At 34.6% G+C, this 26,519-nt stretch overlaps 1 protein-coding gene across 8 annotated transcripts in view; it reads right to left on the minus strand.

The window, feature by feature from the left end:
• Window positions 1–26,519, minus strand: part of LOC144440972 (voltage-dependent calcium channel type A subunit alpha-1-like) — a 141,785-nt gene that overhangs the window by 17,010 nt on the left and 98,256 nt on the right. For 4 of the 8 annotated variants that reach the window (XM_078130457.1, XM_078130456.1, XM_078130451.1 and 1 more), the window contains 18 exons: window positions 26,207–26,312; window positions 25,532–25,692; window positions 25,036–25,176; window positions 23,363–23,564; window positions 22,858–23,022; window positions 21,555–21,665; window positions 20,647–20,730; window positions 17,965–17,979; window positions 16,284–16,400; window positions 15,766–15,831; window positions 14,649–14,740; window positions 12,813–12,963; window positions 11,066–11,193; window positions 10,568–10,664; window positions 9,924–10,029; window positions 9,195–9,299; window positions 8,659–8,768; window positions 1,253–1,285 (listed from right to left, as the gene is read on the minus strand). In XM_078130457.1, the coding sequence (XP_077986583.1) occupies window positions 1,253–1,285; window positions 8,659–8,768; window positions 9,195–9,299; window positions 9,924–10,029; window positions 10,568–10,664; window positions 11,066–11,193; window positions 12,813–12,963; window positions 14,649–14,740; window positions 15,766–15,831; window positions 16,284–16,400; window positions 17,965–17,979; window positions 20,647–20,730; window positions 21,555–21,665; window positions 22,858–23,022; window positions 23,363–23,564; window positions 25,036–25,176; window positions 25,532–25,692; window positions 26,207–26,312 (1,990 nt within the window). Of the gene's footprint in view, window positions 1–1,252; window positions 1,286–2,820; window positions 2,848–8,658; window positions 8,769–9,194; window positions 9,300–9,923; window positions 10,030–10,567; window positions 10,665–11,065; window positions 11,194–12,216; window positions 12,368–12,812; window positions 12,964–14,648; window positions 14,741–15,765; window positions 15,832–16,283; window positions 16,401–17,964; window positions 17,980–20,646; window positions 20,731–21,554; window positions 21,666–22,857; window positions 23,023–23,362; window positions 23,565–25,035; window positions 25,177–25,531; window positions 25,693–26,206; window positions 26,313–26,519 lie in introns of all 8 variants that reach the window. The other 4 variants (XM_078130452.1, XM_078130453.1, XM_078130454.1 and 1 more) reach the window with 4 other exon arrangements.

Consider the following 26,519-nt stretch of genomic DNA (forward strand, 5'->3'; position numbering starts at 1 on the left):
TAAAAAGTTGTGGCATGTTTTACCAGTATTCAAACAATGTGAACATGGCTGAATTGAAGACCATTCTGAAATGACTGCTTGCCCCCAATGTTTATCAATAGTGTATCAGAGAAGAAGTGTTTTTGAAATGTTCATGCACAGACTTGAGAAATAGAGAGATAGCATGCACATATATGTAAGTATAGAAAACAGTGCATAATGTAAAATGTTGAACTATACCATACCATAACATCAGGTTTATTACAAGAATCCTTGCAACCCTTTTATCAAAACATACTAATCTAATAATAATATATTTGAAAACATTAAGAAACCTTTAATTTCCAAAGATATTCCAAAGAAACCTACTTTATACATACTAGGAGTTGCTGTCTACTATTTCTATTCCTTGTAAAAACTTAACAAACTATGTGTCTTGGAATTAAACTTTTGCTGTTACTTTTATTTGGAAAACTCCAACTCCTTCTCACTTGTAATTAAGGAAATAAATCTGGGGTCCATCGTAAAAGATTTTTAATACAGAGATCAAAATAATATGAATCCCTAAAATTATTTTATTACTTCAAAAGGACCAGGAATAAACTTTTGTACGGCAAAGTTAGGAGAGATTTAAAGAATTGTGGTTTTCAGGTAAATTCGTCCCCAGGGCATATTCTTCCTTACTTGTTGGTATCCATTCAAAATATCACATGACGATGGTTATTGTTTGTCAAATTCATGATGGTTACTTTCATAAAGCTATTGTGAAGCCCATCATTTTGTGTACAGTTCTAGCTATATTCATTTCCATATAGATTGGCCAATTCACTTTTCAAGATGAAATACACAGAATTCTTTGCCTACAAAATTTGGACATTCTTTGCCTACAAAATTTGGACATCTTGTGATGGTTTATGGAGAGTTTCTTGTCACAGGAAAATATTAAGATCTAGTCTAGGTCCTGATGACCATGTTCAGATTTTACATGACATTTAATATCTTCACATATTACTGGAATGTAATGTGTGAAGTAATGAAGTGAAGATAACATAGTGTAAAATCGGAACATGGTTGTCAGGAACTAGACTATAAAAGGTCAGTCATTAAAAGTTACATTATATACAGACAGAACTTGGTGATGACCCATTGCATTACTGAAATAAACTTATAAATAATCCATGCAAACAAAGAGCCTATACTGCCACCATTACTGACAAAGATTGCCTTCATACATTGCTGGAAAGAAAGGGGATGGCTGGACAAAGGGACTTACGAGGAAACCAAACGATGAGCATGGGTCCTCATCCTAAGGGTTTAGGGATGTATAATATGTATGGTTAGTGTACACCAATGATTTACAGATGCAGAAACTACCAATATCTCAACTGATTAACTCTATATAGTTGTGCAATCGATCACTAAATCTCAATACACTACCCTAAATATTGCACTTCAGATGATACACACATTCTGATTGGGTGGAAACATGGCAATATGGGGGCTACATCATGGCTAATAGCCAATAGGGTGCAAGAACACTCAACATGTATAACCATGATGTTTTCATTTTTGCAATGTATCTCTGATGTTTATGTCAACTGCTGCATGATACCTGTGTGTAAGGTATGGTCTGCTAGTGCAACTGTTTTAACCGTGGTCACTCTAAAGTGGGGGGTAACATACAAAGACAGACACACTATTTTTAAGTTAGTGAAGTGTTGTTTTATCAAGCACATGTATATTCAAGTGTAGGAGGCCATCTTGAATGAGTAGCACTATCTTTTTTAGTGCCTTTGAAGTTTTTGATGTAATGAAAGATCAATAACTTCATATATATTTGGATTGTGGTTGCTGTAAAGTGTATTGATCTACAGCTAGACTAGGTAAAATGCATCACCTTTCACACTTCACAACCACATTTATTTTTGCATTATTTTAGGCACTCTGTTTGTATTGTATATTGCCAAACACTTAAAATGACCAGGTTCATGTGTAAGTGAAGTGCAATACATAAATGTACACTCCCTGTCCCTCCCCATCCCGTGGTCTTGCCAATATTAGTATTGGAGAGTGTTTCATTAAAAGATGAGGGTGACCTGCACTAAAATGATTTGATTGGTCAACACCATCTGTCATTCATTTTACTGCAGATTCATTATCCAATCAGCTGTCAAGACTCACAGACCTAACCAATCAGCTGTCAAGATTCATGAACCTTTCATCTATCAATATTTATTATCCAATCAGCTCTCAAGATTCACAGACCAATCAGCTGTCAGTATTTATTATCCCATCAGCTGTTCAGATTCATGGTCACAATACCTTATACATGTTGTAGCTACTAGAATGAGTCACTCTGTAAACTTGTGTATGTTCACATTCACTTAGAATAACATGATCATACTTCATGTACACACACATAGTTATATACTAGGTAATTATGGTTACCCAGACAGGCTGATTGTCTCCATAGTAATAGTGTTTCCATGGTAATAACATTGTATCAACAAACAACTATCATGATGTAGTGTAAGTACACATAAGTGCAGAACGCCCTTCTACACAGGGCAAAACGTATGACACAAAAACACAAAAACACAGACACATGACACATTGTACACATGTATGTAGTAGTGCATGTTGACCACTTGGGTATGGATACGTGGTGAAATCGGTACAACTTTCTGATGGCTAAAAACAAGAAAATCGGCTATGTAGCCATTATGATGAACTCGGAAAAATCAATGACAAAACACAAGAGTAATGATAGTAAAATGAGAAGGAGAAAGAATATAGGTTAGATTTTGAACCCAACATGCTGCGGGTTTTTCTTTTTTTTACCTTAAAGTTTTGGGCTGCTTGCAAAAACTGGGAATAAAACACATGGAACGGTAGAAAGTCAATCATCAGCAATCATTTATTGGCATGCAACCATATATCAATTCATTTACAGGAGATTTTAATGCCAACATTTCAATGCACAATAAGAAGCAGTGGTATCAGTCACTTTCCACATTTTTTGGGCATGTACACTTTGCTGAATTTATACCCCAAATGAATTCCCCTAGCTGGAACCTTTCATTAACAACTCAATTTGAATATTTTGGGTTGAAGTATTTTCAATTATCTCTCAGGACTATAGCAGAACTCAATCAGCTTTAAGAGTATTTCAAGATTTTTCAAAGCAATTTTTACTATTTTTGAGCAACTGTTATGGTGGTTCATATGAAACTTTGGAGAAACTGAGAATTTGACCGATCTTGGAATGAAGAAACTTTTTGCCAATGATAATCTATAAAACATCTCTGAAGTAGAAGTTGAAACAGACAGTTTTAGCAAAGGATTACATGTCAATATTTACATGGCTATGACAATCTATAAAACATCTCTGAAGTAGAAGTTGAAACAGACAGTTTTAGCGAAGGATTACATGTCAATATTTACATGGCTATGACAATCTATAAAACATCTCTGAAGTAGAAGTTGAAACAGACAGTTTTAGCAAAGGATTACATGTCAATATTTACATGGCTATGACAATCTATAAAACATCTCTGAAGTAGAAGTTGAAACAGACAGTTTTAGCAAAGGATTACATGTCAATATTTACATGGCTATGACAGGATTAGTAATGTACAGTTGGCCGAGGAAGTCACTGTAGGTTGATGAAATTGGTTGAAAAAAAAGTTGTACCAAAAACTAGTAGATCAAGAATTTGGATAAGAGGTGTGATCTGATTAACTAGTCATCATCATCTAGTTGTCTAGACGACGGGTCCCATAGAAACTGTTCATCTCCAATAAGTTAACAGAGAGAGACTGGACAGCCTTACAAATACAAGTAAAAAGTGGAAAGTCACTGATAACCACTGCTATCTACAAGTTAGTGATTGTTAATTAGAAGGCACCATTTTTGCCAAGTGCTAAATACTTTTTATTAGTAAGAGGTGCCAAGAGCTTTCGACACCAAAAATAGAAGCCATCATTGAAAAAACAAGACATTTAGCAACTATCAAAATGCAGGTAGCTTAAAAAATTCTGCACGAATTGGTTATTACTTTCAAAGCAGACATACTGACAAGAAGGAAGAGGAAAAACATATCGGTAAGACACGGTAAAAAAGAATATTTGGAAATGTTCGGAATAATGTGATTAGTAATGACAAACCTGGAAGTCAAAATGTTATAAACTTATTTCAAAGAGGTAAACATCAAAACAAACAGAAACATTTAAAGGTCAAGTCCACTCAAATTTATCTATAATATATCTAAATCATCTACTCAAAGTGGCACAAACTGAGTGAAAATACTTCCATAAAACCTTGATTAAACTATTCTAGTATAATGTTAATGTCGATGTATACCTTCCGTATGACAGAACAATTGTCTGCAAAGTTAGAACTATTGATTGCTTAGTAGGGATTTCCTGAACATTTTTGACCCGTAGCTTAAATACTGTCATCAGTTCATTTATAAGTTGTAACCTTGATACTGAGGTTGAGTTCAGTCAATTGCAAGTGGTGATTACATATGTTTCTGTCAGTAGAATTATACTGCGAATACTTTTCAAATATGTAGCAAATAGTATGTATGATACTCAGCTTGTGTCCCTTTACATGTAATAGATGACTTTCATCTACTTATACGAGTCTTGAAAATAAAGTTGTATAGAATTAGGTTTTCAAAACCCAAAACTTTTGGGACTTTGAGATTTCCAAAATTTCATGATTTGCTATTGCTGGACTTTTGGTATGCATCCAATTTTTGGTTATTAATTGGCATCAATGATATTGGAAATATTAAAAAATGTAATGTCCAGAAAATCTAGGTTTACAAGATTCAAACAATATCCAAACGTTTGATATGTTTGTAATAAAGAAATGAATAGAATATTATTAAGTTATGTATGACAGACAAACTCTGGTTTAAACTGTTTGCATAATCAGAACTAGTTGATCAAAAGCAATTTTCTGTTATTTTTTGAGTATTTATGACTGCGGTAAATATATTGCTGAAGTTATAAATCAGTTGTGATTTTTATATTTCTGGGATTCTGAAGCTGTTGTAACTGTTAGAAGTTATAACCCTCCCTGTGCAGACTGTGGGTAACACTGCATGTAGAGTCAATTTCTAAAAATGTGTGCTGGTGATTGCCACTGTTAATGGCAGTGTGGCAGTATATTTGATTTTGATGAATCGAGAATATAAACAGAATTTCAACTTTATGTCGGACAAGAACTTACATTCTAAGAATATCATAAAATGGTTACCATAGTAACGTATAAATTGTCGTCTTTTAATGTAATTTGATTGGACTTTTCCTTTAAGTCTTCAATGAAGCATGTTAGTCTTTGATAAATAGTTGGATCATGTCTTACAAAAAGAACTCAAAAAATGACATTAATTAATGAAAAATCAAGACTACATCTACAAAACATGTTAGTAGATTGAATGGGTAAAGTGCATGCATTTACTTGAACAAATTCGTCATTGTTGTTTTCGGTTTCTGCATTGTATTGTTCACGCACATACTCTCTATAGGCCATTTTCTGAACAAAAAACAATTCATGCATTTAAAAGAAGGTTTATAACATGCATATCATGCAAAGCTGTTAGTTAGCATCAACCATGTACAACAGCAATATAACAGCAAACCACACACACACAGCAAACAACCATGTACAGTAGCAACACAATAGCAACCCCCCCCCCCCCCCCCACACACACACACACACAGAACACATTTGTAATCACTGACAACACATTTCCCAACTCAGCATTTCAGGATTTAAACCTCCCATGTCTGAATCCCATGGTCTTGGATTATTACTGTCTTATTAGTGGATCTATGTGGTCTCTAATAGATTATTACGGTCTTATCAGTGGCTCTATGTGGTCTTAGATTATTACAGTAAATATCCCCATAAGTATCAAATAGGCAAAGGGTCGTGTTTTTTGTTTGTGACCAACTTTTTCTCTGACTTTATAGTCCAATAATTGTCAAAATACTAAATCCTAAGATGTTATCCATTATTGGCTTTTCAAGTCAAGTTGAAAGCCATGGAATGTAGTCTTTAAATTATGATATTACATATACAAAATTTCAGTTTACATACTATACTTTCTAAATAAAGCCAATGTCCAAAGGTGTACAGGGACAATTATATAGTATACAGCACAGTATGAATCACTGGACAAAATAATTTCAGATATTTTGCCACTGAAAGTCAAGCTCAATAACTTGTCTATTAATCTATTAAATTTTAAATATAATTTTTTCTATGTCATGCCATATTTTTGTAGTGTCAATAACAAACCAGAAATGGCTAGATTGTTATATTTACTCTGAATGGTTAAATTTACATTGTAATGTGGAGAGAATATTAATCACTAAAAATGTGGGTCTTATCATAATTTTGGCACTCTGGCAACGTTTGATATGAAAATAAAATAAACATCATTGTATATATTACAGTGCCGGTATGTGTAGAGTAATTTGTCTTTTGGGGATTCTTTTGAATATTTTGAAATTAAGTTAGATTAAACCATTAAACTTTAATGACATATGATCAGAAATGCTAGAAAAAAACACTGATGGACAGCTGAACGGACATAACCCATTGCAGGGGTTACAATCCAAGACATTCTGTTCACGCTTTATACCACAATCAGGCTTATCAAAACATGGCAGAAAAACAATAAAAGCACAAACTGCTAATCTGCAAAAATATACACATAAAAACACACCTGAAAAAATGCAAAGAAAACAACACAACACAAGCGCAACATACAGCAGTGGTTATTTACATTTCTTGTTTGTTAATTTTACACTCTCACATAATACAAAGTCAGACATATTTTTTTCACTGATAACAAGTTCACCGCTATTTTTGAATATAACTATTTAGTTTATGTTTGACAACTGTGAAGACATGGCTACGGAATCCAAAACAATATGTTTGGTTAAAAGCCAGTCTCTTTAGGATTTTTTACCTCTCATACACAAAAAAATGGCTGATGAACCCTACACAGATGAAAATCAGGTTCACCCTTTTTTTGAAAGTGTACAAAGCCAAAAACACTCATTGTTAAATATTCCTTATGGAAATATTTCCATGATGACACAGACATGAAGTCATGTCATCAAAAATTGGTGTTTCATTTTCCAAAAACTGTTTGGACTTTGAGTTGAATTTGAAATATTCAAATCTGACAATGAACCCCCAAGTTATTCTTATATTCACAAACATTGTGAATCGTTTTCCACAAATGGTTTGATTCTCTCAGGAGACATTTTAATTACAACTATGAAGCTTTCTGTGAACCTTTCTTCTTACATTTCAGTACAAAGTCAATATGTTCTAATGATAATCAGTGAAAAAACATGACATTTCAATGCAGCGTTGTTAGTGTTTTTATGGATGGCAAACAGCTAAGAATAATCATACAAACTATGCACATACAACTACTTCTGCAAACTGGTCATGCAAAGCAGGCAGGGGAGAAAAAATCAGATGAATGCATCAATTCCATGCCTGGAATGTTCATTTGTTGTGACAGTTGGTTGTCTGAGTGGGTAATAATATGTGGACATCTCAACTGTTCTCTATATGTATATTGATACTCCATAGTAAGCATACATAATCTATACAGTATACCCAACTCTTAATGTTCATGTGTAGATACCATAACTTTCTCATCATTCCTTTGTCTTCCTTTTTTTTCAAAAGGACATTCTCTGTAACATTTGGTGTGACTTTTTTAAATACACATTCTAAATGTAGAGAGAAAACTTTTTTAGACCACAGTAAATAGATGACCATTGTTTTACTACAATTATTCTTGATAACTGATAATTTTTTAAGTAACCGACAGAAATTCATTAAAATAGTCACCGGGTACAAATAGTATGTTACAGAGAATTCCCTTTTATCCGGGTATATACTGGTATTGAGGAATATCTTCACTGTATATACAGTGTTAGATTTTGATATGGAAGGGTTTATGTCTGTAACATTTGTATCAATCAAAACAGACAAACAAACAAACAGACTGACTGACTAACTAGGAAGCGGATGGACAACCACATATCTTCCATGGCATATTCCACAACAACAACAACAACAACAACAACAACAACAACAACAACAACAACAACAACAACCATGTGACGAACAACCATATGACGAACAACACCATCAGCACAACACCAACAGTGAAGAGATCACCAACAACAAGATACTGTTCTGGTCAACAGACTTTAAACTGTTCAAACACTAACTGTGGTATACACATAAAAGTCCTTCTCAAATACAAAACTAATCATCTTGAGTAACCATGTCAATGTAAAATGTACACATACAAAATATTAAAAGAAAATTACAGAAACCCATCAGGGTTTGTAGTGTCTTGATTTGTAGAACTACATGTTTCTCCTACCAGAAAGAAAGTATTCTGTTCAGTTTCTGCTTTGTACACACTTGTTATCTGTACAAATTCAGTAGTATTACACTCAAAATCTGTAAAAAATCATGTCATAGGGGGAAATATAGCTATGAGTGAACATACTCCAATGCAGACATCACCATTTTGTTTTCACCTGTAAGACAATCTGATCAGGGTTTGTTTATTTGAAATATTATTGAAATTTTCAATGAGAGGTTAGTACAATTGGTACTTACTGATCTAGCATGCGTATTCCTCTGTAGTTTTGTTTTATATTCTCTCCACGTCTCGTAGATGAGTAACGATGCATAAATCTTGCCCACAGACAGATTAGGATAAATCAGTTCTGAAATATTACCAGATTAGGATTAGGTACTGCTCTGTTCAGACTATCACCAGATTAGGTACCTTATTGCTATTATTTTCCACAGATTTTGCCTTTTTTTAACAACATATACAAGCACTTAGAAAAACATTAAAGTTCTTCAATGGTCCCATAGACCCCCCACCACCAGGACTGTTGGTGGAGGGTTGAGGGTGGAGGGTCTATGATGGTCCATAGGCTGGTTAATTGAAAGACAAAAGATTGTATAGTTTGGCCACTAGGGGTGCTATTCAGAAGCAAATTTTGGCGTACACATCAGGACCACAACATAGCTAAGTATGGGTACCCTCATAGCATAAAAGTGATTTGGATAAGTTATCTTTCTCCATCAGCTGAGTCAAGCACTAATTACTGCTACCCAAGAACACTGGAGGTGTAGATACTTACCAGAGTTGGGAGGTACTAGACGATCCAATTTCTCCTGTGACAAGTGAGGCCAGAAATTTTTGATTGCAACCCTCAGTTCATCATCAGCTTGGTCCTGCTCAGCAACTGTAGGAATAAAGAAAACTTGTCCATTTCTCTGTTTTATGTAATTGTTCATTTCTGTGTTAATTCTCCTACAACTTGAGAATAATACTCAAACATTTAGAATCTCACCAAGAATACTCTCCCTTTTCCTCAACATTTGTCTTACAAATATTGTAAAGCGTCATAATTATGAATGTACATGAATATTTCTGTGTTAATTCTCATACAACTTTGGAATATTTCTGTGTTAATTCCGTACAACTTTGGAATATCCTTGAACATTTCAAACATCCCACACAGAAATGTCTGTCATACTTTTCCACAAGACTTATTTGACAGTATTGTCATGTTTACTGTTTATGAATTTGACTATATACGACTGTTATTATAATATCAACAATGTATTTTCAAAAATGCTTTATTATTAATAACAGTATTTATTTTCATACATTACATCTTAGTGCATTTGGTTATATATCAAATATGAGTTTGTGATACCATACACAGTTTACCATTTCCTATATTGTCAATCTTCTGAAGTAATGACAAACATATCAATTTTAGCTACAAAAACTATATTTTTATGTTGCCATTTTAGGGATGTTTACATTCCAAAGAAAACAGCAGTATCTCATAATACTCTACCTTTCACTATCTTGATGTTCAAAGCTGTACGAATCAAAGCCATTAAAGTTGTTGTATAGTGTACAGTTTTATCTTCTGCTACGGGCATGTTCATACGAATCAACCTCTGCAAGTAACATACACACAACAATGTTAGTACAGTGTCCCAATATAGAAGATTTTGGTGGTTCTTTGTACAGAGAAAGATCAAACAGGCAACTTTTGGATATAAGATAAAATACATGTATTAATATATTGCAAGATTTACCATTGTTGGGGCAACTGTTATCCATTTAATTTGTAGCATGTGATTGAAGGAATGAACTCAATGCAACGCAACGCAACAATTAAATCTTAAGTAGTATTGACAAGTAGCTAATGGATACAGAACTTGATGGAAATGAAAATTGAATAGTATATATTTGTGTACCAAAGACTATAACGGCCCAGGTTTCAGTCCCAGGTTATTGCATTAGTGTTATCTTATCAGTGGCACCACATTCTTTAGTCCTCTACCTTCTCAGCCCAAAAACTTTTCCATACCTAAATGTTAATCTTCTTCTAAACTGAGCCTTTTAACTTTGATGATACTAAATTGAATGGGTAGAAACATATACTGTCTAGTGGAAGGTATTACTGACACACTCTAAGAACAGACACATTACCTTATAGGCTACTTTATACGGACATTTCCGACCAAATCCCACCGGTGGCGTCATATTACGAAGCATTTCGTACATATCGGTGTATAGTATCCGCCCTCTGTTTGAAGCAATCAAATTTGGTCAGATTAGAGTTTGTCTCATAGCAGCACGTAAGTTATCAGGTTCTACCACACGCAACCATGATCACATAAATTACAGAAGAACGTGTCATTTACATTGTAAAATGAGTGATGTAGACATGTTATGGCTGTTTACTCTGCACTGGATTTCTCTGGTCTGTAAGGTACACCGTGATGGGGCACCCTCACACATCGGTCAACCTTGAGGAGGCCAGTGAGGACAGAATGACACGACATACCTTACCGTCTATGGATTTCCCCGGCTCCAAACTAACAAGGCACATCTATCTGGATGGGCACCCCCAAACATACAGACTTTACAAACTTTTTGTTTTTCAAGGGTGTTTATACTGATTGATGGAAATCAACTAGGACATACCTGGCTGCAGGGTCATAGTCTGACCACACACGTACATACTCATCCAAATGATGGGCTCCAAGAATAGAAGCATCTCTTGTGAGATAGTCAAAATTGTCCATGATGACAGCCACAAACAGATTAAGCATCTAGAGAGATAAGACATTGATACAGTTATTAGCAAATTGTATATTCTAACTGATGAAAATGTTGGTGAACAGGGTCAATCAGTTATCAAACCAAATGACAAATCTATAATGACAGGTATAGATTTCCTTGTATTCTGGAGTACACAATCACATGTACATTGTACAGAATTCAACCTTTATCTAGCTGTGTGGTATTCTGTGATGACAAGTTATCACTTTGGGTTTTGGCACACACAAATACAAACAGATATGCGTATATGTGTACACATACACACACACCTGCACATATAGATATGCACACACACACACACACACACACACACACACACACACACACACACACACACACACACACACATACCCACATCTTAGCCAACCTTAATCCACTCATACAAAAATAAAGTAGACAGCAAAAATATAAACTTGTTTATTTTCATAAAATAGAACCATGCTGTCGGGAAGTCTTATTATTTTACATTATTGGTACATATATAGAACATGAGGTAGAAAGCGAAACTAATACAGATATTTTATGGATGGGGGAATGTAATGAAAAATATAACTAATAACAGCAAGCCCAATACTTGTTACATTTTGTTTTCTTTTAACAGTCCTTGGCAGTGAAGTGTTGGAAAACTCTACGGACATTGTTAATATGACTGGTCAGCTAATAATCGAACACTTCTAAGGCCATACAGGATTGTTCACCATCTTGCATTGTAACATTGACAACTAGGCACACAAACAGCAATAAATACTAAAAAAATCATACCACAAAGTGTGACAAAGTCAAACAATATTTTGGAAAATCCATTTTGCATTTACATGTGGTCAACAAGGACAAAATCACTAGATCAGTTGATGTATTAGTTACACAACAATAAACTAAACAAAAAAACACACACATATCATGAATTCATTCAAAGCAAATAAACTTCTGTTTAGTATTTTAATGAAGGGTGCAGAGGTGACTGAAATAATGAGAGAGAGAAGTGACTTTAATATTGAAGCATCCTGACTTACCAGAAATGAGCTCATGAAAAAAAAGCTTACAAAGTAAAAGTAAGAAAAGTTTGAGCCACAGTTGCCAGCTCCCAATCCAGTTGTTTCGGCACAGTTTCGGCCTCCGATACATGCTAACATGATTTCTTGCCATGTTTCCCCTGTGCAACACCTATCAATTACAGATCAGGAAGGGTGCAGGAGAAAAGGAGCGGAGAGAAATGCATGCTTGAATGTCACAAGTCAATAACAAGGCTACCACATGTCAAATGCATGTCTATCACATGTCCACCACATGTTCATCACATGTCTGTGACATGATGTGTATGTGATGCTCTAAAACATGCAATATAATATTTGAGTGTGATATTGAAATGTGATGGTGTAATTTGAGGTGTGATCAAAGAAAAGAAGGTCATTTAATTGATCCATGGTGCCTGAAATTAAGAGTGAATCCCTGACAGCCTAGAAAAGTGAAAAGATTTAAACCGTCAGTAAGAGAAGAAAAGAATGGCCTATGTGATGATCAAGTGAAGTAGATGGTATCCACCCATGTTAGAGTACTGTTGGTTACCAATGGAGATGGAGGGAGTGGGGGGCATTTTAAACACACTTACCAAGAATGCCATTAGAAAGACAAAGGTCACAAAGTAAAAATAGGTGAAATCGGAGCCACAGCTATACTCTGGATAGCCTGTGGTTTCTGCACATACACGACCTGACCGACAGTCCATCATTATCTCCTGCCAAGCTTCTCCTGTGGCACACCTGGAATATGGTTTTACAAGGTAACAAAGACACAGAACACAGACAAACCACTGTACACACTTAGGGCTCATTGCAATACTGTATTTGTAAACCAGGGATTAGTCGTCATTACTAACTTAAGGTAGCTGATTATCAAATGACAACATGATTATAAAAACTGAGAAGAGAATACTCAATCAAACAATTATTAATAATATTATTATTATAGCCAATTGTAATGAGGTTTTCCCAGTTACCATTTAAAAGTTTCTAGTTCTGTGGATGATAAGATTTTATCTAAACATGATGAAATTTTCTCATTTTTTGTTAATAAAACTGATTGTGACAAGGCCTTTTTGAAAAACATACAAATATTTTTTTATTATTGTGGATATGTCATATGAACACATATTGTGCAATGAGGCCTGTCTTTAAAACTATATGAAATCTTTTTTTTATATAGAGCAGCTAAGTTTAAGTGATTGTAAGGAGCCCTTACTTAAAATTAAAGTGGCCATATGGACGAGTATTTTGGATTTTTTAAAATTATAAAACAATTTCATCATGGTTTCCTACTTGAACAATCAATGTGAAAAAAGTTTGTTATTGTATGTACAATAACAAACATTTTTACACATCTTTTAGCTTTTTGTAATATATTGAGTTACAAACACAGACTTAGTCAACAATAACAAACATTTTTACACATCTTTTTAATAGCTTTTTGTAATACATTGAGTTGCAAACACAGACTTAGTCAACATTGTTTTATATTGATTGTTCAAGTAGGAAGCCATAATAAATGAAAACTTAAAACTAAAATGCCAAATCCTCATCCATATGGCCACTTGAAACTTTACACAAAATGTTAGTATATAAAAGACTGACATTTAGTATTAATAGAGAGTTGAATACATTATACACAAACTTATGACAGGACACATTGAACATTTATTACCCATACATATATATTATGTTAGCGTGTCAATCTGCTTACAGGGGAAAAATAGGTATGTATGGTATGTGTAAGTTTAACACTTATAAATAATGAATATGTATATAAGTTTAAATATTTAATATTATATTCTAGGATAAACTGAAATATATGATGAAAACTGTCTGAACTTATTTCACAAATCTACAAATATAAAAGTATTACCAATATTCAGTAAAGTTGTTAACATTTGTGAAATCTTTAAAGAATGAACTTGAATTTAACTTTTAAATATTTAATATCATAATTGTTTTTATTTGTATATATTTAGCTAGTAAACATTTTGCAAGTAGTAGACATAATATAACTTTTTTTGAAATTTAGGATACATCTCGGATTCTGGATTAATTTGCTGAACAACCAAATAAGATCAAATGTTTTCAATGCTCAGAGAGTACGTCAACAAACACTTTGGACAGAGAAATAAAAATGATAAAGATTTTTTGTCCAAATATGCAAATGAGGACTTCATGACACTGCTGCTGAGGGTAAAAGTTCAAAGGTTAAAGTGTTACATGTCTGATCATTTTTGAGATGCAACCTTTTTTTTCCACTAGTGTAAATATATACATATAAGAGAAACTATTTACAGTTTATGATAATATGAAGAACATTAAAACTTATCACCCTTAACAAGTATGTAATTACATTTGATGTGATAAAGTTTAATGATTGACTATGTCAAGATTGGAATTGAGAGACTCTGACTTACCTAAAGAGTAGTAGCGTCGATTGTAAAAAATCTTGAAAATTGTTGTGCCTATTGATAAAAGTCTCATCATCTAAGGCTATTGCACCAAACATCTGAAATAAAAAAATTAATAATGTATCTATTATTTATCTGTAATATGCACAGTTACCAAGTACATTGCTTTTCTTTCAATAAAATTCATACATTTTCCTTGCATTCATTTTGACACAATGTCTTCTACATTTCTCCTGGCAAGACCCCTTTGACCTGACCCTCAACATCACTATATACATTCCCCTAAATATCTATCTATATACCTCTTTGCACTGTCCCTTTTGACCAGCCCCTTAATATCCCTCTACATACCCCCTCAATATCTCTCAATGCCCCTCCATGCAATCCCCATATGACCTGCCTCTCTATACCTTTCTACATTCCCTCGATATCTCTCTTCTTCCCTTTGCACATTCCCCACTTGACCCATTCCTCAATATCTCTCCATACTCCTTCTTGCAATTCCTTCTTTTGACCCACCCCTAAGTCTCTCTATATCCCTCCTTGCAATGCCCCTTTGACCCACCCCTAAGTCTCTCTATATCCCTCCTTGCAATGCCCCTCTGACCCACCCCTAAGTCTCTCTATATCCCTCCTTGCAATGCCCCTTTGACTCACCCCTAAGTCTTTCTATATCCCTCCTTGCAATGCCCCTTTGACCCACCCCTAAGTCTTTCTATATCCCTCCTTGCAATGCCCCTTTGACCCACCCCTAAGTCTCTCTATATCCCTCCTTGCAATGCCCCTTTGACCCACCTCTAAGTCTCTCTATATCCCTCCTTGCAATGCCCCTTTGACCCACCCCTAAGTCTTTCTATATCCCTCCTTGCAATGCCCCTTTGACCCACCCCTAAGTCTCTCTATATCCCTCCTTGCAATGTCCCTTTGACCCACCTCTAAGTCTCTCTATATCCCTCCTTGCAATGCCCCTTTGACCCACCCCTAAGTCTCTCTATATCCCTCCTTGTATTCCCCAATCTGACACATCTCTAGATATCTCTCTATTCCCCACTCTGCATTTCTCTTTTGATCCTCTCCTCAATATTTCCTACATAAACCTTGGTTCTCAGTAGAACTTACTCACCTGCATTCCAATAATTGCATAGATGAAAAACAACATAGCTATGAGTAGACAAACATACGGCAATGCCTGTAAACAAACAAACAAACAAACATGACAAAATACATCAGGTTCACAATTTAGGTCACAGGCAAAGTAGCAGGCACCAGCTGATATGCAAGTGTCAGTCAAAAAAATATAAAATCAAACTGTTTTAAATAATTCACTAAGACAAAGATATTCTTATAGTATACTGTAAATGTTGCACAATACACATGATAGATATCATGGCAAATGTACTGTTCTGTAGTGACTGATTCTGAGAATGGTTCTGTGACTGATTCTGTTTATGGCTATACCCCATCAGCCACCCCGTGTTGTAGCGATCATACCCTATCAGCTTTCACAGATTGTAGCAGTTATACCGTATCAGCCATCCCATGTTGTTACAGCCGTAATCAGCTGCCACATCACATGACGTGGTGGCTGACAGGGCTTGGCCATCAAGACATGACACAATGTCAGTCTAACAAAATGTTTACCTTGAATGACTGTACAAAAGTCCACAACAGGATTCGTATAGTATACCCTTGACGAAGTAGTTTGATCAACCTGGCTGCTCGGAATAATCTCAGAAAACTAAGATTGATGAAGCTATTCTGTAATTTGAAACAGACACACAAATTCATAATAACAATGAAATATAATTAATTTATATCGGATGCTAAACATTTGCAGTGCATGCATTGAAATGATGATAAATAAAGACATTGCCATTAAAAACAAAAATAAAATGAACACCACAAGGTGCAATGGGCTGAAACAAAAAATTGGTGCAAATATGATGGGCAAAATATGAACATGACCCACAATGCAAACATTCATGGCAATAAATGAATGATACTGATTACTGATAATGAACACAAGTTTCCTAATAAAAAGTGCTGCTTTCACGCACAAAAAATTATTTGATATTAGTTTTTGGGTCTTATTTGCAAATTTTGAAAAACAGAGTACTATTTTTCTATAGTTGAAAAAGATAATCAAAATAAAATCATTTTCCATTGCAACTGATCATGAGGTTTTATCCATTTGAAAATAATCTTCTTTAAAATGTTTTGTTTTTCAAACGACTTGCCAAAATAAAAAGGAAGATCCAAGACTAACTAATGAAATAATTTGTATTCTGACATTTAAAAATGATTGTGAGTGAACTCAAAGAATCAATGCCTTGCAGTAAATGTCTTTACAGCACTATGTGTGTTAATGTTTGGATCTAAAAGATTTCATAGCAAATGTATAATATCATGCCTTGTGTTAGGTACATAGCACCTTAGGTCAAAGGTCAATTCCATGCAGTATTAATATTCAATGCACACTCAGTATGAATTAGTGTCAGTAAAAGCCAAAAAAAATTATAAAAAATAGGCCAATACATAGGTTATGGTTCATAGAGAGATTTAACTGACAAATGCAACCACTGTCTGATTACTTGGCAACACCATTACAATGCTAACACAATATTAGACAAAGAGAAACTCTACAAAGCAAATTTATCACATAAAATGCACTTGAAGTTAACAACACACTGATTATAGCACCTCTAGGTTATTCAAAAAAAACAAAGACAAATACAAAGCAGAACAAAAAAAGTCCATCACCCACTCTACTATATTAGTTTGTTAGTTCCTATTGGCTGAGTTAATGTTGGTGTGAGTTGTAACTAAATTTAACAACAAACTTGTGTGATTTGGGCCAAAGCCCTGTGAGTATGAATTAATTTAGGGGAAGTTGGAGGTGGCATGCTTACCGCTTCCTAGTGAGAGAAAAAACACGTAGAGAAAGAGAGAGAAAGAGACAAAGGGAGAGAAAACATGCAAACATGAGATAGCACGTCAATGTAGTGTTGATGGCATGCCATTTGGCACTCATTCTTTCATTATTATCCAATCAAACAATTCAATCATTCTAACACCTCTCATTTTCTCTGTCGAAAAGTAATGGACCACAATTATTTTTATCGTGACTGTGTGATCTAGAAGCTGGAAGGCAGTAAGGTGGCTGACACAGAGAGAGAGAGAGAGAAAGAGAAAGAGCACAGAGTTAGATCAAGCGCTAGGTTGAAATTATATATTGATTGTGACATTTTAACACATGGATTTGGAGAGTTGTGAAGGTGAGATTATGCTGGATATGGACCATCTGCTGAAGTATGTTACTCACTTTCACACTGTCTGCCTGTTTAGGTGGTTAATACCATCCAAAACGAAGAAGATACATTGGTGTAGAGTTAATGGGAAAGGGTCAAAGGTTAAAAGGTTAAAGGTCATTAAGGGGGGTAAACCAGGGAGAGTTTGCTTGCTTGCTTGCAGAGGAAAAGTAGTAAGTAGTACAGGTTGGGAATTCTCTGTGCAACAACTACTATCACCTTTACCAGGTTGCGGAGTATACTTATCAATTTCACATCATACTGCCCTCTAGTGGCAATACATGAAAAATCAATACCACCCCGCTAGTGGCGTTAAATAGCAAGACTGCCCCCTAGTAGTGGTGTTGTTAAATAGCAAGACTGCCCTCTAGTGGCAATACATGAAACATCAATACCGCCCCCTAGTGGTAAAGCATATCTGTATTAGGGAGCAAAGATTGTAAATCATTCTCACATTGACAAGACACAGATCATACTGACACAAATACCATACAATGTTGTTGACTTGTTTGTTCTAAGATGCTAAGTGACAGGATGTCATTTGTAGGATTTACATTACTTGCATTGTTTCAATACTTTGCTAATCATATACAATTTTTCATCACCCACCACGAGAAAAACAATCATTGATACATTCTCATTTTGCTGCATGATGGAAGAGTAATTCATTGGACAAAACAATATTATGTGTACATTCAGGATACAATGAAATTTGAATTCAACTTTTTTGAAGAATGTCACATGAGGTACCAACCTAGTTAAATAATTCAAGCTCTTTTTTGAACTTATTTATCAACAAAATGACACATTTCCCCATGGGCAACACATAACACATATACAACACTAGATATGTTGTTGTTGTGTAGGAAGGAAGACATGTCGAAGTACATCTCAGAACTAACAAGATTTTCAACTCTGGCTTCATTTCAACCAGTATACAACACTGAACACAGAGGGCACTGTTCATAAGAGATGAATGCAAAGAACACAGTCTCTCAGGATTGGACATCCATTAGGGTATGATGAAGTATCCAACTCAGCACCATTCAATCACACTGAGTGTCTGTAAATGTTGATGTACTTAGATGTTATTTCCCAATATTTAGTTTTTGTTCAGTCAAGGAAAATATGAGTGACCTAAGGGGCCTTTTTTTCACTACGCGTCGCTAGACAAGTAGTGACAACCCTTAGGTCACAAGTATTTTCCGGCTGAAAGAAGAAAAATATTGGAGGATAACATAATTATACCGGTGGCAGTAACATCAAAGAAAAATTGGGGAAATTAATTACAATTTGGAATATTTTGAGTCATATTTTGAACACAGAAAAATCAGTGAAGTAGACACACATTGTAGTGACATAAAACGACCAAACTATATATTACTTTTTTTCTCAACTTGGCTCATGCATGGTATAATGAACTATAACTAATCTTGTATTGTTTATAAATAATACATATATGTGGTAAAGTTACTGATTTTGTATGATAAAAGACACCTCATGTTAACTGCATGACAGGATTGGCCGGCACAAACCATGTATCTTGGCTAATTCCCTGAACGCGGACATATTCCGCGTTACCGAATTAATGGCTGATGACCACCCAGAGACTAAATGAACTACCGATCAAGTGGAACAAAAGATCACAATGTTTAAGAAATTGACACCACCCGACAAACCCGTGGGATTTGAAACCTGGGCAAACAGTGATATTTGTCAGAGCAATCACCGATTGACAGTCAGTTCACACCTCAAGTAAGGTATCTTTTCATATGGAAATGATTTTGAATCTACAGCGTTTGTGCCGGGGAATCTTGGCATGCTGAAGGTGTTCTGGTGTGGGCATTTATACTACTCCTCAAGCATAGGACTTCTACCGGTAGACTTCAGTCATACTAAACTATATTCTTTTTAAGTCACAAGTGAACATGACTAATCATGTGAGGAAAACATCATTATTTCAATTCTTATATCAGATGTCACTTGAAAAATAAGTAAATATTACAAGAAAAACTTGTAATTATACTGTACATGAAAACTTTCACTTGACAGATATATGCATAAAATATATTCATCTAGAAAAATGAACAGGATACTTTCAATATTACTATCATTGCATTTTTAGTCATTTTTGTAACACATAGAAGAAATATGGAACAATATTATGATATAATAAGTTATTATTCATATTTGAAAACATTATAGTGATTGACAGAATTGTGAACAGATTCCTGAACAGCTGTTGTTAGAGTGTTGTTACCCAGTACAATGACTATACTCACTACAAACAAGTTATTGGATACTTTTTCACATAAATAAACTTTTACAATCAGTTTTTTTTTTCAATTCAGTTTTTAGAACACTCTTTTTCAAAAAATACATCAGAAAGTTGTATACCCAAATTGTAAACTTGAACACAGTTCAATTGTTTTGGTTCAGTTCATTTTTTAGAACACTCTTTTTTTTTCAAAAATATACTTATGAAAATTGCATAACCAAACTGTAAACTTGATCATAAGTTGTGAGTATACAGAAAACTGTTCTTTATGAGTTGTTACTGAATTCTGTCAATGTGTTCTGCAACAAACAAACCTGAAATACGAACAGGTACATCAATGATTTCTTAGCTTTACAGTAAAGACATCATCTATTGACATTAAATCTCAGAAAACATCCAAATGAAGTGCAGTACTTACACCAAATTCTGATACCAAGACATCCGTTATACTACCAACCACTGTTATGAAGTCAAACACATTCCAACCTGCTCGGAAATAATTCTACAAATCAAGCAAAATATACATTTGTGTTAGTTTCACAGGAAAGGCCACAATAATTGTGTCAATTTAAAGTTTGATTTCAATCAACAGAATTGAATCAAAATGTCAAAATCAAAAATAAACTTTACAAAGTCAAATAAAAAAACAAAAAGGACACAATAATTGTCAATTTTAAATTTGATTGATGTTAATCAACAGAATTATCCAATAAAATGAAATGTCAAAATCCAAAATAAAGTTCACAAAGTCGAATAAGACAAGAGCTTGTTCTTCAAATTACAAGTTTACTAAAACTAAAACTGGTCCACAGTATATTTAAAGCTCTTGTTGAAGAAGCTTGCCCAATCTAATAAAATGAACTATCAAGATCAGTGAGCCTGATCACAAGGTTTCATGTTGAGATAGACACCATATAGATAACACACAAACATCACTTACACAGTGTCAACTCATTATTACGTTAATGATATAAACAGTAACAGCATGCATACTACTACAATTACAACAGACATGAGGTATAATTTCTTGAAGTTCAAATAGAATCCATGGTCAGCAGCCAACTGAACTGTTTCTTTCATGCAGTTACTGTTTATATCATTATTAACTAAATAAAGAGTCCATACTGTGTATGTGATGTTTACATGTTACATCTACAGTGTTTTCATTGCTACAAGTATTAGTCAACTGATACAGTCTCTAGTTTTTTGTTTTGTTTGTCACTGAAACTGCACTTGGCCAGGGATGACTTTGAATTCTTGGCCATACATTTAAATTTCTGATATCTCTCTCTCATCATAGTAAAAGTACCAAATGGTTTGACTTACCCGCAGACCAAATGCTAGCATTTTCAAAATGCACTCTATAGTGAACAAGACAGTGAAGCCAATGTTCATATACTTGAGAGCATTGGTGTATTCCACAGTCTGTTTATAGAACTACAAAACAAAATAAAAAAATTAAGTTGGTTAAAGTTTTATAAAAACAAAGTATTTTGTTCGAATGTGATAACCTTGGATTGTGTAAGGGACGATCACACAATTTTTAATACACAAGCTCAATAAACAAACTTCGGGGGGAGGTAGGACTGGCATCAATGTGATTGCTGAACTTCATTTTCGCACTTCTAACCTACGTTCAAAAACTTTCACTCTTTCAATGAAAACAGGTTCTGTATTTACTACTGAGATATTGATAACTTTATCAAAATTTACTTCTGATATGATGTACACGCTGGGTTTCCGATAGTATTTTACTGTGTTTACCAACTTGCAACACTCCATTGATTATATATAAATGTGTCTATGTCACACTTGTGAAAGTTTGCTTAGGGGGAGGGGGAAGGGTTTTTGTCCTAAATGAACATAATTCATTTATTCAGCTTGTGTGACATTGTGCAATTGTCCTCAAGGTATACAAAATTAGATAATCCATTTATAAAAAACACAGAAACTGGAAATGATGCAAGATTAAAAGATATATATTTATTATTTGGCAATCATAGAATTTCAATTCATATGCATATCACTAGATAATGATTATATTTCTCAAATATTCTTGAAGATTAGTATTATCTGAAATAGTGTTGAATTTATCTATTATTCAAGAAGCCATATCAAAGTAAAGAGTTGTCGGGGTAAGTAAATGGAGGAATGTGGTATCGTAAAAAGGTGAAGGTTTGTATTTTATCAACACTTTTACGTTACAGTACGTAACATAAAAGCTTTTAGCACTTTTTAAAGTGGCCATATGGATGACGAATGGGTATTTATTTTGGAGTTTTAACTGATGAAAGAACTCTATGTTTTTGAAAAATAATTTGAAATAACAAATCCCTATTTGTGACTGAATAAATTACAAAAAACTACAAAATGAGTAAAGTTTCTTATTGTACATACAATAACTTTTTACGCTTTTTCAAATATTGTTGCAATTTATTGCATTGCAAACATCAACTATGTACAAGTTATTTCACATTATTTTTTCAAGTAGATAAACATCCAAAATAAATACCCACTTGTCATCCATATAGCCACTTCATGGTAAAATATATATAAGGATATAATATAGCTGATATTTCAGTTCTTGCATTGATTGGAAAGGATGGATTGAATTGGTTTATTTTCTTACCTTCATCATTAGAATGACAGTGTTCATTGCAATAAGACTCATAATAAAATACTCAAAATACGTCGATACTACCAGCTGCCATATGCGAAACTTGACTGTATTCTTATCTTCTGGCATGTACCGTTGAGTGGGCTTGGCATTTATACAGAACTCTATACACGCTTTCTGCAAATCAAACACAGAGAACTGTTTTCTTACAAGGATTCATACGTGATAAACAGAGTTACTTTTGTTGTTGGTTAAAAGTTGACTATTTTAATTAAGTCAGTCGTACTTAATTCTGTGTTTCTCATGACCTGAATGACCCTACATTTCTTAAGACTGGTGAAATAATAATAATCATTGACACCCCATTAGAAAAAAATCATGTTACTCATATTTAGATTGTGACCACACAATATGAGATGAAGGAATGCCAAATTTGGGTGCTTTACACGAAATTGCTGTGTTTTGATCAATGATGCGTCAAATTCACATGGAGGATACACTGAACAGGACCACATACCTGATTTTTATCAATGTCACCTTCAGCATATTCCTGTTCTCCTTGTTCTTGGAAAGTGATGATAATCAAGGCAACAAAGATATTGACAAAGAAGAATGGAAAGACAATAAAATAAACCACATAGTAGATTGCCATCTCCATACGGAAATATGGCAGTGGGCCTTGTCCCTCACTTGTTGAATCCATGGACCATTGTAGAATTCTACAGAAAAAATAAAACATTTGCATTATCAAATGCCTCGTATACACATACAGTCAAACCTGTCTTAGCGGTCACCCTGACAGCGCGGCCACCTTCTCTAAGCGGTCATTTTGTGGCAGTCCCGTGCAATTTTACATGTTAATGACACTTGATAGAACGACCACCTCTTTAACGCTGTCAGCGGCCACCTATTACCAGCCCAATTTGGTAATTATACCATGTATAATGGTCGGTATCTTTGAGTTGAAACTCTCAATTGAAATAGAAAGTCATCAGAGGTTGTCCGATGTTTTGTTTTATCGCCGTATCGGTGTGAAAACACACACCTCCTTTGGTTAACAATAGTAGTATCTTTTCACCAGTTTAGATAGAAATCTGCAGTGGCTATTTGCCTGGCAAGCACAGCTTTTATTCTGTACTTCAATATCGCATACCTAATTTCCATGATGTGCAAAGGGCCATATTTTGACATTTGACCTTTAAGGTCAAAGTTTAAATTGTCAAAAGGCACAAATTAGCTAATGCACTTGACAATAATTCTGTGATATATACATGTATACACATATTGTGTTTACACATGACAAGAAATGACAGGATTTTTTTACTTGAAAATTACTGATAAAATTAGTGAATTGAGGCTCTACACAGTAGAGTTTGTGAAATACGTTACAATTGTGGATTTTGGCACAATTGTAGCAACAACAAGTTAGATATGCTAATGATGTTTTATGTCTTCCTCATTCTAAGACAACATGGGAAGTGTGTTAAATGATTTTACACCGTCAAAATGATTACAATGATAACAAATTACCAATCTGACCAAACACAATTTATTTACATCATATTTTTCATAATTTCTAACTAGCTGTCAGCCACGCGCGTGATCCCTTCATGATATCACATTGTCCGTCATCTTGTAGTCACGTCAATCACAGTTCGGGGCATGATTACTGTGATTACCAATCAGGATTGTAATTGGTATTTATTAAACGTGAAATCATGATTGTGATCAATACGCTCCCCAGTATATCAAGTTATGCTATGTTTGTCATATATGACAAATGTCTTTAATATCATAACGAGGCAAAGCCCAAAAGCTCACGCAGGGTAGATTCATTTGTGACTGGCTGCCTTACGATAATATTGTAGATAGTGCCCTCTGTGTGGAGAATGCACATAGTGTATAGAATGCGCATGCGTAGTCATTGCACCACAATGCATCCTTGGGTAAAACCACCCATAAAACATCGCATAGTTTACAGGACGTGCATGCGTACTAGTCATTGAGATGCAATGCATCCTTGGGTAAAACCACTCAAAAACACCGCATAGTATATAGAACGCACATGTCATTGCGCCGCAATGCATTCTTGGGTAAAACCACACAAAAAACATTGCATAGTATACAGGACACGCATGCTTACTAGTCATTGAGCCGCTACGTGGCCGCTTCGCGAGCTATTTCACTTACCCTGGCCATCCTTCTCCTGTTGATACCACAAACAATGTCAGCATAGCACTTATCAGATTATCATAGTGGAAATTACGAACTTTCCAAACTCTGTCCTCCACACCAACAATTTGATCATCTCTATATTTGAAGTATTGCCCCCTGTAATGGAAAAAGAACAACTTTAATTAACAAAACATTATCACATACCATACATGTACCAACAAACTTTTTACACATTTTTTGAGCTTTTTGTAATGTATTGATTGGGTTACAAGTACAGACTTGGTCACTGTTGTTTCACATCGATTTTTCAAGTAGGAAGCCATGATAAAATTGTTTTTAATAAAATTACAAAATAATCTAAAATATATACCCAATCATCATCCATACAGCCATTTAAAAGATATGACTTACATTTCATTTTAAAAGATTTCAAGTTTGAACACGACTTTAAGTCCATGGGGAGAGTGTAAACATAAAAGTTCTTAATTAATAAATGTAGTCTTTGCCTTACCTACAATCTAATTTGTTCATCTTAGACTCATCATTGCAGTAGAAAAATCTGCCTTTATACAACTGTACTGCGATGACAGCAAAGATGAACTGGAACAACAGATAGACTATCAGGATATTGAGTACATTCTTCAGTGAGTTCACAACACAATCAAACACAGCCTGGAAAAGGAGGAAGACAATAAATAATCTTTAGTTATACTGGATAGTTCTTTAAATATATTAAACACTTATCTCCCAAGAAGTCCAGTGAGGGAAACCAGAGTACCCGGGGAAAACCTTGTGGGTTCAGTGTTAATGCAGGAGGAAACAGGAGTACCCGTGGAAAACGTGTGTTGTTCAGTAGAGTCAAACTGAACGACACTCTTCTTACTTACAGCGAGATAAATTTTAATCAAACCCTGAATGGGTTCGAACCCGGCTGCAGTGGTAAGACGCAAGTGGTTTAACCACTCGGCCACTGACAACCCTTCAATCATTGAAGTACATTCTTCAACACAAACTTTTAATTTAAGTGGGAATCCGTCACGTCCATTTGACACATGACCTGTCCATGCTGAAAATGACTTTAATAACATAAGCCTTTGGTAGTTTTCTAAAAAGATATCTTGAATTCATAAATTCATAACATGTCAGTGAAAGGGATATGTTTTCAAAGAGAGAACAAAAGACTCACTTTTAATTTCGGGACTCTCTTGATAGTTTTGAGCGGCCTCAGCACTCTTAGCACCCTCAATGATTTGATAGTGTTGAGATTCTTGCCAGCACTGATTGAGCCATCACTGAAAACAAAATAAAAAGACAAAAGAATGACTTTAATACAATGAGAATTGTTACCTTATGCTCTAGAGTACATGCCCATGCTTGACTGTGTACAAGTACTATTTAAACTTAGCATGGAAAATGGATTTGGCCACTGAAGGCAACAAAGCAGAAAGATGGTATTAAAGAATGGAGAGAATCTATGGAATGCTTATCTTGACGTGACA

The sequence above is a fragment of the Glandiceps talaboti genome, chromosome 10, assembly GCF_964340395.1.
Source record: "Glandiceps talaboti chromosome 10, keGlaTala1.1, whole genome shotgun sequence".
NCBI lineage: Eukaryota > Metazoa > Hemichordata > Enteropneusta > Spengelidae > Glandiceps > Glandiceps talaboti.